Source organism: Monodelphis domestica, chromosome 4 (assembly GCF_027887165.1).
Source record: "Monodelphis domestica isolate mMonDom1 chromosome 4, mMonDom1.pri, whole genome shotgun sequence".
NCBI classification, from domain to species: Eukaryota; Metazoa; Chordata; class Mammalia; order Didelphimorphia; family Didelphidae; genus Monodelphis; species Monodelphis domestica.
Window position 1 is genome coordinate 233,782,887 of NC_077230.1, and position 17,047 is coordinate 233,799,933.

Sequence of the window (17,047 nt, forward strand, 5' to 3'; positions counted from 1 at the left end):
TAAGAAAGGTTGAGACTCAAGGAAATGGAGCTGCAGACTGAGCCAAATAAAAGCAAAGTGGTCAGACAGCAAGAACAGTTTCCTAGATGTTGTCTGTTACACTGTATTTGAAAATAACTCTGGAAAAGAATACCATCATTTCAATGCTACAGCGCATACTATTTTTCCTATGACTTTTACCACCAAGGGAAACTGTAAGACCAGGGGGAACAGAAAATTCTGCATAATATACATACTTTCATTTATGAATGTTTGCATACAGACTTTCTATACACACATTACCTATATAATAAAAATGTACATGGCATGAGTACACACTGTTGTATAAATATAGAGCTCTAGAATCTTGAACCCTCTCCTTCCTGTTCATATCTGTTTCTCATCTTCTTCCTTTCCAGCCAGGTCCATCACTTGAGAGTTGGACAAAAGGGACAAGTGTCATTTGTGTTGGTCTGGGCCCAGAATTTGATACACTGGAAAGGAGAAAGAGAAGCCTCAAGGTTAAGAGCCATTTGCTGCTGGGGGCCAGGGGAAGGGGAACATGAGGAAGCAGGCACAGTGCCACTGAGGCTTGAGATGACTAGCAATAAAGGACAAGGGATAGACATTAGACTAACAGTTCTGACAGTGTGAGTGCAAGTCCTGTGATATGCTCAGGAAGACTAGCTCTGGGGAAAGTAGGTAGGGCCTCATTTGAGAGAAGACTAAATTCCAAGAATCTGAAAATGCCACTGATATATAGACCCAATATGATTGTTCCATACCATGTTCCCTTCAGAGGCAGAAATGGGTTCTTCATTCCCAACACTCTTTCTCTCAAAGTCCAAGACTATCACCTCCCTCTCTGTGGTAAGAATATAGATTTTATCCTGATGTTCCCACAAGACAGACAGTTCTGCTAAGTGTTCTTGGCTCTGCCTAGTGTAGTGAGAATGAGGAACAACTGGATTGTCAGAGGAAATTTGTTTCAAGTAGGACTTTCAACCCATCTTGTTTTTGTTTCTTTTGCTTTTAAGCTCTTATCTTCCGTCTTAGAATCAATACTATGTATTGGTCCTAAGACAGAAGAGTAGTACAGGCTAGGCAATGGGGATCAAGTGACTTGCCCAGCTAGGAAGTGTCTGAGCAAAAATTTGAACCCAGGGACCACCTGTCTCTAGGCCTGGCTCTCAAGCCACTGAGTCACCTAGCTGCCCCCTTCAACCCACCTTGTTAAAGAAGTTATATGTCTGGGATCAGATATTCATTCCATTCCATCCATCTACAGTTCCTTAGTAAACAAACCTAGGCCAAGCTTAGAGCAAGGACCCACATTGCTGTGCATCTGGTGGCTGTGCCAGCCAACTGGGTAAAGGAAGGAAGGTAAAGAAGGGATAAAAAGGATATAGCATCTACCTCCTTGTGCAACACATGGGCACAGGCCATGGGGTGGAGCTCACTGGGCTGAACAAGCTTCTGGCACATTAGACACAGCTTGCAGGTAGATGGAGCCTATAGGGCAAACAGAGGCATGCTTTATAGTGGCAAGCCTGTCCTGGGACCATTCCTTTCCTCTATGCCCATAATCCCATATCCAGACCCCTCTCATCAAGAGTTCAATTGGTCTCTCTTCTCTAAAGCTAAATCCTTTCTAATACCACACCCCATGTAGACCCCTGCCTGGATTTCCTTTCCATTTTCCCAGTTCCAACTCAGGTCCCGAGGCAAGAACTCTACATTTTTTTCCATATCCCAACCCACCAACCATATCCCAACCTTCAATATATTCTTACATGTGAAGGCCTTCCAGGATAGGACACCTGAGCAGAGGGCAGGAACATGGGAGTGTTTATTTGGGCCATGGGAGCAGGGAACAAGGGAGCTCGGATCCGACCAAGGGGCTATGGGCAAAAAGTAAAAATTAGAAACAGAAGTTTTTGGTAAACTAAGTATTTTTGGAATAGGAACCATAGTATTTTTTCAGACTAGCAAAAAAAAACAAACAGCAAATTATACGTTCCCAGAACAATGTCTCTTCCCTTGTAAATACTTTTTACAAATATTGGGCCTGAGCTCTCCCCTAAGAAGCCAGCCTCACCTGAGCACTCGCTGCCAAGCGCTCCTGCTCTGCTAATCGTGCAGCCACAAGCTGGATGAGTTCTTCCATTGTCAGTCCTGCCATGGTGGTTCGTGCTGTCTTGATCTGCTGAAGGATGTTAGTCATCTGTGCCCTAAGTAGGGAAAGGGTTGTAGGGATGAAGATATTATTTTCTGTCTGTGAGAACTCCTATGGTTCTTCCTCTTATACTTGCATCACAAAAGGAATATTTTTCAGGTTATTAATCCTTTTTAGTGACTTACTTGTTGCACTGTGGAAACCGAGCCAGCAGCTTCTCTAGGATCTTTTCTAGTTTGTCCACTGGTTGAGGTCGGTGAGATTCAGTGGGGGCCTTAACACCACCCAAGCCTGGTGGAGGTGGTAGGGAGGCAGCAGGGGACACATGCGGACCATGGGGGCCAACAAGAGAAGCTAGGCCAGGGCTATTTCTTCCATGGGTAACAGGTAGAGGGGGGGAGGGCTGGTTGGGCCTTGAGATAGCAGGGTTCAACATTGGGAAGGAGAGGGCACGAGGGTCTGCACTGGGCATGACCATGGGCATGGTAACTTGCCCAATGGAGAAAGGAATCCGAGGAGACAGGGAAGGATTGGGTGAAAACACCTGAAGCATGAAGTCTGTCTGCAGAAGGGGAAAGAGAAAGAAAAAAAATTTTAGAAAATGGCATCAGAAATCATTGGGTAATAGTTATTACACAGATGGGCCCAATATCTTTATAAAAACAACTATGAGTTTCCCCATTGCCAAGTTACTCACCTCTGAAGGGGGTGGGGGTAGAGTAGGGGTAGGAATCTGTGGAAGACTACTCAACTTTGCCCCATTCCTCACCAGTTGGATATGGTTATTAAATTGGTCCTAGAAAAGAGAGATTAAGAAATTACCCTAAGGAAATGAACTGAAAATACTTCAGCCTCATTTTGGTGAATTCTCCTTCCCTGTCTCCTCCCACTCTCCAAAGTGGTAAATGGTCTGATACAGATAGAGTACTTTCATGTAATACATATTTCCATATTCTCTATGGTGTGACTATAGATCAGAATTTATAATCATATTCTAACAATTCCTTCCAGTCTCATTTTGCAAATAGAAGGTGATGGGAATGTGATAGAAAGATTGAGGTCCCTATCACTGAAAGTATCTATACAACAGCTAGGTGGCATAGTAGATAGTGCTGCTGCACCTGGAGTCAGGGAGATGTTGGTTCAGACTCAATTTACTAATTCTGTGATCCTGGACAAATCATTTAATCTTTGTCTGCCTCAGTTTCCTCATCTGTAAAATGAGGATAATAATATGACAACTACTAGAGCTATTGTGAGGATAAAATGAAATATATAATGTGCTTTGCAAATTTTTAAGGAACTATGATTACATCATTATTATTACAACAAAAGCTAGGATAGTGAGGTGGCTCAGTGGATACAGTATCAGGCCTGAAAAGATCCTAGGTTCAATCTGGTCTCAGCTACATCCTAGCTGTGTTACCCTGGGCAAGTTACTTAACCCTAGCCTAGCCCTTACTGCTCTTCTGCCTAGGAAATGAAACTTAATATTAATATTAATTCTAAGATGAAAAAAAGTAAGGGCTTGAAAAAAAAAGATAAAGGACCTCCTGTCAGGAATGATGCAGAAAAGAATCCTTTATAGGTAGCTTTCTGGACTAAAAAAGACATGCAGTTTCTTTCAAATCGCTGAAAACATGATTCTGTGACAACAACTCTACTCCTTTGTGTGCATGTGTATATCAATGAGACTGGTTCTACACTGTTCACATTACAGAATCTCTTGTCTGCCCAGATCCGCAGCTTTTCATCAGGCTCACCCGGACATTCTCCTTCATCATCCGAACTCCATTCAGTCTTGTCTCCCATTCCTGCTTGGAACGGATGGTTTCCATTGTTGGAGGTGTTGATCTTTCAAAAAACAAAAACAGGAATTTGGAATTAGGGAAAGAAGCTTTGACAACAAAGGGTTAAATTAGTGACACTTGAGAAGAAAAAAGGATTATAACTTTGAGGTATGCCAGAGGTTTCCAAGTTCCCTGACCCACTATAAATCCTATGCCTTCTAGTTCTATATTCAAAGTAAGTTTCCCAACAAAGGAAGAGAGCTTTTCTGCTTCACATGAATCTTTGTGGGTCCTCCTAATACCTAAGCAGCAAGTGACTGAATATGTCTGAAGTAAATCCCCAGAGACTTAAGCCTATCTATTTGGGAAGTTCAATGCACAACTGGAAATTACAGTATTAAAAATCTGACAATATATAACTGGACTCAGCAGGGCTTGGTTTCATATACGCAGTGGAGCAAAGGCCTAAACTTGAATTTAAGGACTGTGAGTTCTAGGTCCAAGGGAAGTGGCTCACTTGATGTAGGTCAGGTGCAGTTCTGCCTCCTTTTCTGCTTCTTCCAGCTTTAAAACCAGCAGTTCTTTCCGGCTTTCTAGTGATAAGATCTAAGGAAACCATGAAAAGGCTTATTAAATGGCATCTGTGTGGGACTGTCCTTGGACAGACAAGTAGATGCTTACTGACTTCCCCTCTAAGAAGCACAAACCACCCATGGTTTCCAGAGACATTGGTTTCTCTCTACCTCAGCTTTCCAAGCTCGTTCAGTTTCCTCCATAATGTTCCGGTTGATCTCACCATCCTGACTCTTAAGTTTGTCCAGCTCCATCTCCCATAGCTCCCTGAAGAAGAAGAGAAATGGATAAGATTGATGGGGGCAACAAAGCAAAAATTAGATCCAGTGTTGGTCCAAGACAAAGTTAGAAAGTGAGTCTGAATAATGGAGGCTTTTTATAAATATAAAGCAAGTGAACAATTTTAGAGATGAAGTACACTAAGGATGTGACTTAGTCCTACATATGAAATTACAGGGAGAACAAAACACACTTGCTACCTTACCAACATCTCTTGCTAAGGGTTGTATTTAGCAGGCAGACCATCAAAAGAAGTCCAACAGTGCCCACAATTTAAATAAGCTAGTTAGGAAGACTCAAATTCATTAGGGAGTCTCTTATCATTCCCAATGTGCCTCTCCTATGGAAACTGATATGCAGGATTACATGCAGCAATAAACAATACTACTATTAATCTTATATCCCAAGGCAATCAAAGAGGGAAAGGTCTTATGAATACAAAAATATTTATAGAAGCCATTTTGGGGTAGCAAAGAACTGGAAACTAAGGGAGGTCTATACATTAACACTTACCTGTCAGGTAGCAATTGCTTACCTGCTACTAGATATTGGCTATTTTATTTCCACTACCCCATTTTCCTAGCTACTCTGAAGATGGCTATCACCACTCTGCCCCGTGTGGATTCCCATTATTTCCACCCCTTTCTTGTTGCATAGATGGTGGCACACTCAGATATACGACTGAAGGCACTAATGAAGAATGGGTCTAGAAAGAGAAGCTTCCTATATTATATTTGACTTAAAGCAGGATAATGGCTGAGAGTAGCAAGATTACTCAGATCAAGGGAGAAGAAAACAAGGTAAACATCTAAATTACATTGTGATTTTTATTTTTTTAAAGGTAAAGATGGGGGAAAGGTATAAAAATGATCTTAAGAGAAATGGTCCTACTTTTCCTCAGCCTGTTCTGCGATTAGAGAAACAATTTTATTCTCCTTCTCCTCCTGATTTTCCAGTAACCTGCATGTGTGAGAGAGAGAGAGACCAATTCACTTTCTGAAGTTTCTGCAGCCTTTTCCTCTTTCACACATTCCTGCTTTTGCCCAAATCCCTTATCTCCCATTCTATCTTTTTCAGGGACTACTAAAAGATTAGCTTGGGAAGTGAGTCATTCTGCCAACAGTTGAGAGTGACTTGCTAGCTGGATAGGTTGCTGTCTCCTATGCCCTTTGCCACTCCATGTGCAGGTCTTACATGGAAGTTTACTCTCTAGAACAGGGTGATTTCCCAACTGAGAATCTACAGTATAATAGTTCTATCTCCCCCTGCTAGACTCTCCACTATTCAAATATTAGAAGAAAACTGGTAGGTGCCATTAGAATTCTCTCTTCCAAAATAAGAATGGGTCAGAGCAGCAGTCCCTCTTATCCAATATTATTTCTGACAATGCCACCATATTTTAGAGGAGGATAGGTACATAGATTTAGGCATAGGAAGGGAATTTAGAGTACAACATGATTTAGTTGCTTTCTTTGATGTCCTTAAAAGCATCCCAAAAATCTCCTGAGGTTTTTGCATCGTCTCTGTATTCCCTGTGCCTAAGCACAGTGCCTACCATGTAGCAGGCACTTAAAAAAATGCTTAATGACTGAAAGGTGGAGTTAGAGAGACTACTAAATTCAATCCTTTCATTTTTACAAATGCGTAAACTAAAGCTCAAATAAGCAATTTGTTCAAGGTCACATAGGTACTAAGTAACAGAATCAAAATTTGAAACCAGGGATTCTGACCTCATATCTAAAACGCATTCCACTAAGATTTGCTGTCCTCTTATCTAGCAAAAATTGGTCCACCAAAGTATCATGCTACTACTTCGGTCAATAAACAAGCATTTATTAAATGTACTGTTTAATAAACTTACTAAACATTTACTGTGTACCAGAGGCAGCTAGGTGGTACAGTGGTTAGAGAGCACTGGACATGGAGTTAGGAAAACCTAAGTTGAAATCTGGCTTCAGACACTTATTGGCTGTGTGACTTAATTGGCAAGTCACTTAACTGCTGTCTTGATTTCATTAACTGTAAAATGGGGATGTTAATAGCACCTACCTCCCCGGGTTGCTCTGAGGAACAAATGAGATGTCTGTAAAGCACACAGTAGAGTGCCTACCACATGGTAGGTTACTTAATGAATATTTTGTTCCCTCCTTCTTCCCTTTCTACTATGTTTAGATTCAGGGAATACAATGCCTTCATGCTGCTATAATTCTAAAAATTCTTTCTGCCTCATACTAATGGGAAAAACCTGACAATATAAGTAAAGGAAGCAATTCCTTCGAATCGTTAGAATTACTAATGGTTTGAATGTCCAGGATTTATATGTGTTCCATAAGTCTGGCTTGCTTGTTGAATGTTCTAATAAAAGTGTTACAATTCTTAAAAAATCCTAGATCATCTTTCTTAAACTTTATAAGACACAAAAATAATCATACTCTGGGGGGCAGCTGGGTGGCTCAGTGAATTGAGAATCAGGCCTAGAGATGGGAGGTCCTAGGTTCAAATCTGGCCTCAGACACTTCCCAGCTGTGTGACCCTGGGCAAGTCACTTGACTCCCATTGCCTAGCCCTTGCCAGTCTTCTACCTTGAAGCCAATACAGAGTATTGACACCAAGACAGAAGGTAAGGGTTTAAAAAAAAAAAATCATACTCTATAACCCAGTAATTTCATCACTTGAAACTCTGAAAGTATTATCAAAATCAAAATGAGAAACACAATGTTCAGATATTTTCAAAGCAATATTATTCACAATTGCAAAAAACTAGACACAAACTAAATATCCATCAATGGAGGAATGGTTAATTTAATTGTAAAGCATCATGTAAAGGGATACTATAATGCAATTAAGGTTATGAGTATAAGGAATACAAAGAAATCTAAAAAGACCATTTCTAAATAATGCAAATTGAAAAAATGCAAAACCAGAAGAACAGATTATACACTAATGTCACTAATATGATCATGCCAAAATAAATAGAAACATGAACAAAGAATCCTTATGGGGACTTAGAGTGATTCAAAGTGTATGATATCTTATGAGTTAAAATAAATTAAATGGAAATAGCTACCAAAGAAGTTTAATTTTTTTTGTTGTTGTTCAATTCTAAATTATGAAATTTTTTAAAAGTAATTTTACATGTATATTTACATGTATATCTTTACCACCTCTATAAGGTCAAGTAATATTTATTTTAAAAGAATGGGAAACATGCTAATTTGATTTGTGTTAAACCCAACAGTAAGTCAGGGGCCAGGACTAGACTCAAATCTGCTTTTTCAATCCACTGCCCAATACTTTGCTTTACACTATTCTGCCTTCAATGCATAGATCTTTTTTTTCTTAAAAGCAAAATAAACACTTCACATGATCCTGGATGTCCTTCTAAGATAACTCTTATTTCTCTCCTTCCTTCTGTCAAACTTTCCAAATAAATGATCCATACCTGCTCCCTCCATTTACTGATTACCCCATTCATTCCTTAACCTCCATGTAACATGGCTTCCATCCTTATTTATCATTCCACTGAAATTGTACTCTTGATATGATCCAAAATCTTTTTCTCTGTCTCTATTATCCTTAATGTCTCAGCACCCATTCATCACTCTTGGCCACCCCACCATCATCTTCTTGAAACTCTCACCTTCCTTGGTTTATGTGACCCTGCTCTCTACCCTCCTTCTCAACTACTTATTGCTCCTCTCTTTTCTTCTATCCCCTAACTTATGTAAGCATTCCCCAAAGGACAGCTATCCCTCCTCACCCCAAATCCCATCCCAAGAGATGAAAGGGACCATAAGATCATCTAGTCCAACCCTCAGATTTTACAAATGAAGAAAGCATGACAGAATGATTATACAACTGAACAAGTAACTGAACAGGCATTTGAAGCCAGGTTTCCTGACAAGTCCAGCTCTGTTTCTGCTGCACCACACACTTGGATGTCACCCTGATCTTACTACATCAACAACCAAACCACATTATCCCACAAACTGACTCCCCCTCTTGAATTCTCAGTTTCCATCAGCAATAGCAGTATTCTCAATCACTTGCATTCAGAATGCTCAGTCTCACCTTTAGCTCTGTTCTTTCCCTTGCTTCCTAAATCTAATCAGCCATCAAACTCTATTATTTCTTCATAAAGTCTCTCCTTTCCTTCCCACTCCTATTGCTAAACTCTAGTTAAGATGTTACACTTCCTCAGTTATATTTATTCAATTAATCCTACACATGGCTGCCAGATTAATCTTCCTAAAACACCACTTTTTTCCCAATCTTTATCTTATTTTAGAATTGATACTAAATATCAATTCCAAGGCAGAAGAACAGTAGGCAACTGAGATTAAGTGACTTGCCCAGAATCTCACAGCTAGGAAGTGTCTGAGGTCACATTTGAACCCAGGTTTTCCTGACTCCAGGCCTGGCTTTCTAACTACTGAACCATAGTTGCCCCCAAACACCACTTTCATCATGGTTACTCCCTTGCCCAACCATTTCCAATGGCTTTCAATTACTAAAAAGATAAAGCCCAACAACTAAGGTCTTCCACAATCTGGTCTCAATCTATTCTTCCAACCTTATTTATATTGTACCTCCTCCCAACATGTACCCTCTTCTCCAACCAGGTCATTCATTATTTACTATCTCTCAAATACATTGTACAAATATTTTTCCCAAACTATTCCTCTGATCAGAAATTCCTTTTTCCTCTCTCTCTACCCAAATTCCATCCATCTTTCTTCCCAGGTATAGTCCAAGCCTACCTCTTCCACAAAGCATTCTCTAACTACATCAACTTAAGAGATTTTTTCCTTTCTCTGAACTCCTTTGGCATTATTTACCCATGCTACTCATTAACAAAAATTATATCCTACTTTGTATCCTTAGTTAACTTTTCAAATGTTTTGTTCCTAATAAAACAATTAGTTCCATGAAGGGAAGGAGTCTTCTACTTCTTCACATTCCCCACTGCACTGTGTGACTAATAAACTTTAATTTCTTGATAAACCTTTAATTTCTGCAAGCTAATCTGAAAGTATACCAGGTAAATAGAATAGAAGCAGGAAAATTTCCATGGAAGTCTTAAACTATCACTCCATTTTCTAATCAGGAGAAAAATGACTTTTCCAAAATCATTTATACAAAATGATATCCCAGGTCATCTGATAAGATAGTAATTCCATCTATAAAACGTAACATTATCCCTATCTAAGCACTGAATTTGGAGTCAGAGAACCTAGCTATGTGGACAAGACACTTCCTAGCTGTGTGGATAACACACTTAATCTAAGTGACAATTTCTTCATCTAGGATGAGGAAAGAAGGACGATAATAACTGTATTACCTACCTCACAAGGCTATTGTTAGGACCAAATGAAAGTTATGTAAAATGAAGTGCTATAGAAACAAGCTATTATCACTCTAATATGTATCAAAAATATAGCATAGAAGCAAAATGAACTTTGATAAGCACTGCAGTATTTCTGTAATTCTGCTCTTCCTGAGTTTCAGACAGGTACATGGATCAATTGATGGGTCACTCAAAATACAAGTTCAGCATCTCATGAAGAAAAACCACTATTCACTGTCTTTCCTAGGTGGTCACTATCAAATCTAGGAAGCTTAGAATGTAGCCTTATTCCAAGGACAATGTGGTAGTGGCCTCACCTTTCTGAGACTAGCAATAACCTTGAAGGATCCAACCTAGGAAGCAATCCACACTAGAAACTGCCCCTAGAGTAGGTAGACACAAGATGCCCTCCATGCCAACAAGAAAGGTTTTCCAAGGGAAACATAGAAACATGACAAAATTGAGCATGACTCCTATTTAGGAAAAATGTATGTATATCCATTTCAGATGCATTTACTTGGAACTTACTCCAAACAGATTAAAGAACTTGGTGGATTTCTTTTTAATATCATTTATCCTCAAAATATTCATCTGAAAAAGAAAGGAGATAATGCTATGATTCTTATTTAGGAGGTATGAGAACCAAGAAATTAAAGTGTTTGTTCAAGGTCCTCAAAAAAAGGATTTGTTGAATATAGCTCTTTGGTCATTCAACAAATATCTGAGTGCATACTAGGAACACAGTTTTGTAACTAGGTGCTGCATAGTACAACAAAAAGTAGGACATGGTCTCTAACCTGAAGAAACTTAAAATCTCCACAAAGAAACAAAATATACATATGTGAAAGATCAACTAGTTAAAAAAGGAAGTAGGGACAAGAACAATTATGATGATCCCAAAGAGTATGGAACCATGATAGACTACTTTGAGTAGGACAAGTTTCACAAAAAGGGTGGTCCTCAAGGATTGGTCTTATCAGATAATTAAGATTTGCAAAGGCAGAAGAGAAGAGAGAAGAATGTTCCAAAAGGGACAGTATGAGCAAAAGTCAAAAGTCAGTAACAAACAAGAAATGTTGGAGACTAGAACATTTCTTAATACTTGGAGAGATTAACACAGGGTCTCATGCCCACAATTCACACAAATGAAGATAATCTTTACATATAAACTATACTGCTACTAGAATGAATTAATATGCAGAAATAAAGACCTTATTTTTTCACGTGAGAAAAAGAGTCATATTTAATTGAATAGGGGAACATGTTATAATGGTACTTAGGGAAAATTCCCCTGAAAAAAACAAGTGAGACCACCAACACTGTAATAAGCAGAAAGAATTTTAATTATACACAGAATCTGCCAAAACCAGTCACCATCAAGAAGAAAGCACTAACTGAAAGAGCTTATGTCAAATGAAAGCCTCTCCCAAGGTATTTAATACTCAGAAAATATACAGCCTCTTAATATCATAGAATCTTAAGACCTGGAACAGACCTTAAAGCTTATTTATTCTGACCTTAGGCCAAAGGAATCTATAACAATTCTGACAAGTGGTTATTTAGTCTCTGTTTAAATAACCTCAGTTACTACTTTTCTTAACTTATTGGTGTAAAATACCTCTGCTATTGACTTAGAAATCAGTAAGACCATAAGTGGCAACTACTCTTTGGTACATTTATAACACTGAAAAGTCATTGGGCCTGCAGATTCCATAGGGTTTTCCTTTATCCCAAATGGAATAAATTACCTTCTGTTCTTCTCACAGAGCTTCTCAATTTCAGCTTTCAGGTCCTGCTCCTTCTGAAGAAACTCCTTCTTTTCCTTCTCTATTTTTTTCTTTGTTTCTTGTCGTTTGATGGTCACATCTTGGATGGCCTTTAATATCTCCTAAAATTTTAACAATCATACAATACAGGAGGTAATTTTTTGATGTTTGGCTTAAAGGTCATCTCCACTCAACACAAATACGTGAGACATGAAAGAAGCCAGAAAGAACACTCAAAAAATATTTTAAGTGTTTTCCTAAGGTATTTATACCTTTCCTCATTTCCACAGATAAAAAAAAAAACAAACCAAACCAAAGTCTGATCAGAGACTAAAACAAGCTGGAATACCTGATGACTCTTCATCTCTTCTTCTCTCCTCTGCTGTAATTGCTTTAGCTGCACCTGAAGTTGATTCTCCACCTGCCTCTGCTTGTCCAATACTTCCTGATACCGCTCCTTCAACAGGGTCCTTTCTGTCATCATTTTATCCTGGCAGTGACCAGAGGAGGAAAGGTGGTGGGGTTTTATATGATTTATTCACTGAACAAGTAAAGTTGACTTTCCATAAGAAAGAAAGTCAAAATGTGCAACACCAATAGCCTCAATTCAATTCAATAAGCATGCATTAAATGCTCACTATGTACTAAGCAAATGCACTAAGCACTGAGGACACAGACCAAAAAAAAACATGAAATAGTTCTATCCTCAGAGAGCTTAGATTCTAACCAAATATATCCCCTGAGGAGCAAGATGTATAATTAATGAGCCATTCTGAAAACCCCCACAGAAGAGGATTCCCTTTCATTTTTCTCTATTCTGTTGGAATGCCTAGAAAACTTTTCACAAAAGGAAACATCTACCTTTGAATAGTTAGGCATCCAAGTCTCAAAAAGGCAGCAGCTTAGTCCTGACAAGGCCTTTCCTTTCAATCTTACCTCAACTTTGTGATCTTTATCAGCAAATCAAGGACAATGCAAAATTTAGACTCTAATTGTACTAACTATACACACTCACAGAGCTTGATTGTTATGAAAGGAAAGGAGCGTAAGGCAGGTTTAAAATCTCTATGGGTGAAAATGCTTCATTATCAAAGCAAAAACAATAGCCTCTCCAAGAAAATATAACATAAGGAAAAGCTTATTTACCTTGGGCTGAGTGATGAAATAGACCCAGGACAGCTTTAAACAAATGCTGCAATTGTACCTTGAGTAACTTTACTACTAACACCCAAAGGACCAAGAGTTTCTCTTCTTTAGGCTTCCCTTTTTACTTCTCTCTAGCTCTCCCATCTCCATGGGAGTCTTTAGCACAACAAAGTCAGTTAGAAAGAAGCATTTCACACCAACTTGATTACAGATAGATAAGTTAAGGGTAATTACATATTTTTACCATCTATGAGGAATCACTTTCTGCATAACCACCCTCAGACATAGGGACACAACCTCAGAACTAATCTGCTTTGGCTTGCCACTGCTTTGTGATAAGGTTATGTTTCTCTGCCAAACTGGCCAGTTTTCCCTGAAACCTGATATTATTTGGTCCTTTCCTGACATACACCACTTGAGTTTCTTGGGTTGAATCTATCCTTTCTTTAACCATCCAAACATTTCACCTGCTCCTCCATAAAAGTTCCTCTTCTCCAAGTTTTTTCCATTTAGCTGGGCAAATTCTCTACAGGAACTGTTTCCTCATTTTCAAATCTTTTCCCCTATTTTTTCTAGTTAGCTTATGCCCTTATTTCAGTCTGCCCTTATAGCAAATTCAACTTGCAAAAAATTATTCTACTTTCTCATCTCAAACTCCTTGCTTTGTGCCTGATCCCTACTTCATACATCTTGTCCTGGAAGCTCTCTCTCTAGCCCCAAGATGTCTGCACACCTTTTTCATTACAACAAAAACACTCAAATGGACATATAATTTGGGGTTGGGGTTTTTGCCAAACTCATAGCAAGGTGATCACTGATAAAATGTAGTACAAATGGATGCAGTCTTCTGCCTAGGTTCAAAAAATCAATTATGAAAGCAAAGGAAAAGCAACTGAGGTGAAAAAAGATTGAAGAATTTTATCTGATTACACAACTCAATACAAACTAGGTCATATGGCTATGTACTTAGCCTATATTACTAGAAGAATAATGTCCCAAACAAGTTGGTATTTCCACTGCAATTTACACTGATTAACCCATAACCAGAATGTCAGTTTCAGTTCTGGGCCCCACATATAAGGCCATGGCATACAAGAATGTAGGAGAGAAATCCAATCAATCACTTCTTCATAGCTATTTTCATATATTTCAAAGGCTATGATGTGGACAAGGAATTAGATATCCTATTTAATACTAATGGGGGCAGCTGGGTAGCTCAGTGGATTGAGAGTCAAGTCTAGAGACGGGAGGTCCTAGGTTCAAATCTGGTCTCAGACACTTCCAGCTGTGTGACCCTGGACAAGTCACTTAACCCCCATTGCATAGCCCTCATCACTCTAGTGCTTTGGAACCAATACACAGTACTGATTCCAAGAAGGAAGGTAAGGGTTTAAAAAAACCCAAACTAACAAAAGTTTAACATTTATGTAGTTGAGGCTAATCTTTGATCCTTACAACAACACTATGAGATTGGTGCTCTTTTTAGCCTCATTTTACAGAAAAGGAAACTGACACAGAAAGGTAAAAAAAAGACTTGCTCACGGTCACACAAATAATAAGTATCTGAGGATTCACACCAAAGTCTTCCTGATTCCAAGTCTAGCATACGATTCTTCTGCCACTTAGCTGCCTCAAGAGGAAAGTACTAGGTGAAAGTTATATGCTGAAAAGACTCATCAAAATATAATAAAAAGATTCGTGAAAGTCTGAGCTGTTCAAAAGTGAAATGAGCAGACATGGGAGATTGTCAACTTCCAGTCAATGGAAATATTCAAGCAAAGAGACAGTATGACCACCTGTCAGAGATTATAGAAGGAATTCCTGATCTCTGTAAAAGGCTAGAAGCTCTTAAAGGACCTTCTAATTCTACAATTCCATGACTCTTGGATCAGTGAGCTTCATGAACACCATGCAAATACCTACCAAATTTTTTTCAATATCCTGATCTGTATTCACCTCCAAATCAGCAGTCTTGAAGTCAGTCTGCAAAGGGAAAAGTAATCACATTCAGAGCCATTTGGAGACACTTTAAAGTAGTAAAACTGTTCCAAACTGATATTCTCCCGTCAGTCACAAAGTGTCCCTAACAACCCTAAGGAGCCAACCCTTTGCTATTCCTTCTTTCAGTCATGGAGCAAGGGAAACAAGGTGGATACTGTAATAAACAATAATCCTTGAAAACAACCTTAGCAAAGACTTAGCAACAGAATGAAAGATGAGTCTAAAAGCTGGAGAGGATAACTAGTTCACTAGAATCTATTTTGGCTATTACTAGAATCTATTTCCTCTTATAAAGCATTGTAGTTCTTAGAAAAAAATAACACTACCAAGCAAGGCACACTGTACTTCATAAGATATAGGTAGAGACAAATAAGAAACTTTAGCACAAGAATAAACAAAAGGAAATCTGAATCATAAATGAGCAACACTTACTATGAAGGACATAAAGCTCCATATATGTCAATTAAACAGTGTGAAGAATTAATTCTAGTTGTTAATTACATCAGTTTAGACTGATATAATTAGTTGTTATAAAGTTGTTAATTAATTCAGTTTAGACACTGTTTATTTAACAGGATGGAGCTAAATAGAAGTAATGCTAGATATCTTTGGAATAACAACCCACAAAGAACTGCACAGTATGTTCTGCATCAGGTATAAGAAATTGTTTCCCACCCTCAACAATATCCCCAAGTTCTGTTTTTGACATTTGAAACCTGACACTTGACCTGCACAGCAATGTTCTGAGAGAGCTTCAAGGATGAGCCATCCTGATCCACATCCTGACCAGCTCTGTCTCCTGAAACCCCATTCTCCCCATTTGGTGGAGGTCGGTAATCCAGGCCTGTATCTTCGCTACCTTCCAGTGGGGCAGAAGCTTGTAATTCCTCTTCTGAACAATTCCTGGAGGTAGTTTGATGGTTCACATGATACTTTGCCTCTAGAGATGGAGGAGATGGTTTCAGGTGCCTGTGTTCCTTTCCTCTTGCTACATTGGTCAGATTCTCCAAATCAGATTGACAAGCTTCAGGACCAGAGGATAAAGTCTGAATTTCTATGGTACCATTTCCAGGAAGATTAGGAGTTGTGGATCCCAAGTCACCTCCTGAAGCTGCACAGTCCTCTGTGGTTGGTGTCATGTCATCTGCTGAAGAACCAGGACTGATTTTTGTATGTTCCAAACTAACATCTCTGCTATTCTTCTTGGCTGTCACTTGGTCATTAGATCCTATTGACACAGGTAAGCTCTTGTTTTCCTGCACAGTTGTATCTCTTGGGCTGTTGAAAATACAAGTTAAAATTACTGTAGCTTCCCATAATTTTCTTTCCATCACAATTTTGAAAAAGAACCTATTTTAAAATCCAATACATGCACCCCATACTACTATATAAATTAATTTATTTACAAAGGGAACCTAAAATAAGGAAATTCAAGAAATTATGTTCTACTTTATGTTTCCATTGGTGAACCTCCATTAACTTTATACACTAATGAATTCATTCAACAAGCTGTAACGGACTATAATAAGCATCATGAAAAGGGTAAGAACTGTGGAAGAGGGATTATGGTTGGCCTGGGCAGAACTAGGGCCATTAGGTGTATATCATAGGGAGGTGGATTTCAAGCCATTGAATTATCAAAATTGTCTAAAAATGGAATGGGTGGGATACGTAGCAGGAGGTCTTCAAGTCTGAATGACTGAATGAGAGTGAATGACTACTTATTGAGGATGTTTCAGATGGGATTAATGACTTGGGTAGAGATTGGACTAGGTTTCTTCCTTCCTCCAGTTCTGAAATTCTATGATTCTATGGTAAATAGAAGAAGATGCAGTCATTACCTGCAAGGAACTTAAGTTTGGTGGGCAAAACTTATACCATACACAAAACAGAGAATACTAACAAAAAAATTTATAAACTGATGCAAGTTAATGAATAGTACTTTAAAAAAAATTAATATGGAAAATACAAAGTTAAACCAGAGTAGGGC

General features: G+C 38.7%; 1 protein-coding gene across 7 annotated transcripts in view; it reads right to left on the reverse strand.

The window, feature by feature from the left end:
• RNF214 (ring finger protein 214) overlaps positions 1-17,047 on the reverse strand; it is a 39,261-nt gene that overhangs the window by 19,899 nt on the left and 2,315 nt on the right. For 3 of the 7 annotated variants that reach the window (XM_056794347.1, XM_056794346.1, XM_056794345.1), the window contains exons 3-15: positions 15,786-16,335; positions 14,980-15,039; positions 12,260-12,400; positions 11,893-12,032; positions 5,689-5,757; positions 4,689-4,785; positions 4,463-4,551; positions 3,919-4,009; positions 2,853-2,951; positions 2,341-2,717; positions 2,078-2,210; positions 1,773-1,880; positions 1,396-1,491 (exon numbers count right to left, since the gene is read on the reverse strand). In XM_056794347.1, the coding sequence (XP_056650325.1) occupies positions 1,396-1,491; positions 1,773-1,880; positions 2,078-2,210; positions 2,341-2,717; positions 2,853-2,951; positions 3,919-4,009; positions 4,463-4,551; positions 4,689-4,785; positions 5,689-5,757; positions 11,893-12,032; positions 12,260-12,400; positions 14,980-15,039; positions 15,786-16,335 (2,050 nt within the window). Of the gene's footprint in view, positions 1-73; positions 474-1,395; positions 1,492-1,772; positions 1,881-2,077; positions 2,211-2,340; positions 2,718-2,852; positions 2,952-3,918; positions 4,010-4,462; positions 4,552-4,688; positions 4,786-5,688; positions 5,758-11,892; positions 12,033-12,259; positions 12,401-14,979; positions 15,040-15,785; positions 16,336-17,047 lie in introns of those variants that run through there. The other 4 variants (XM_056794350.1, XM_056794351.1, XM_056794348.1 and 1 more) reach the window with 3 other exon arrangements.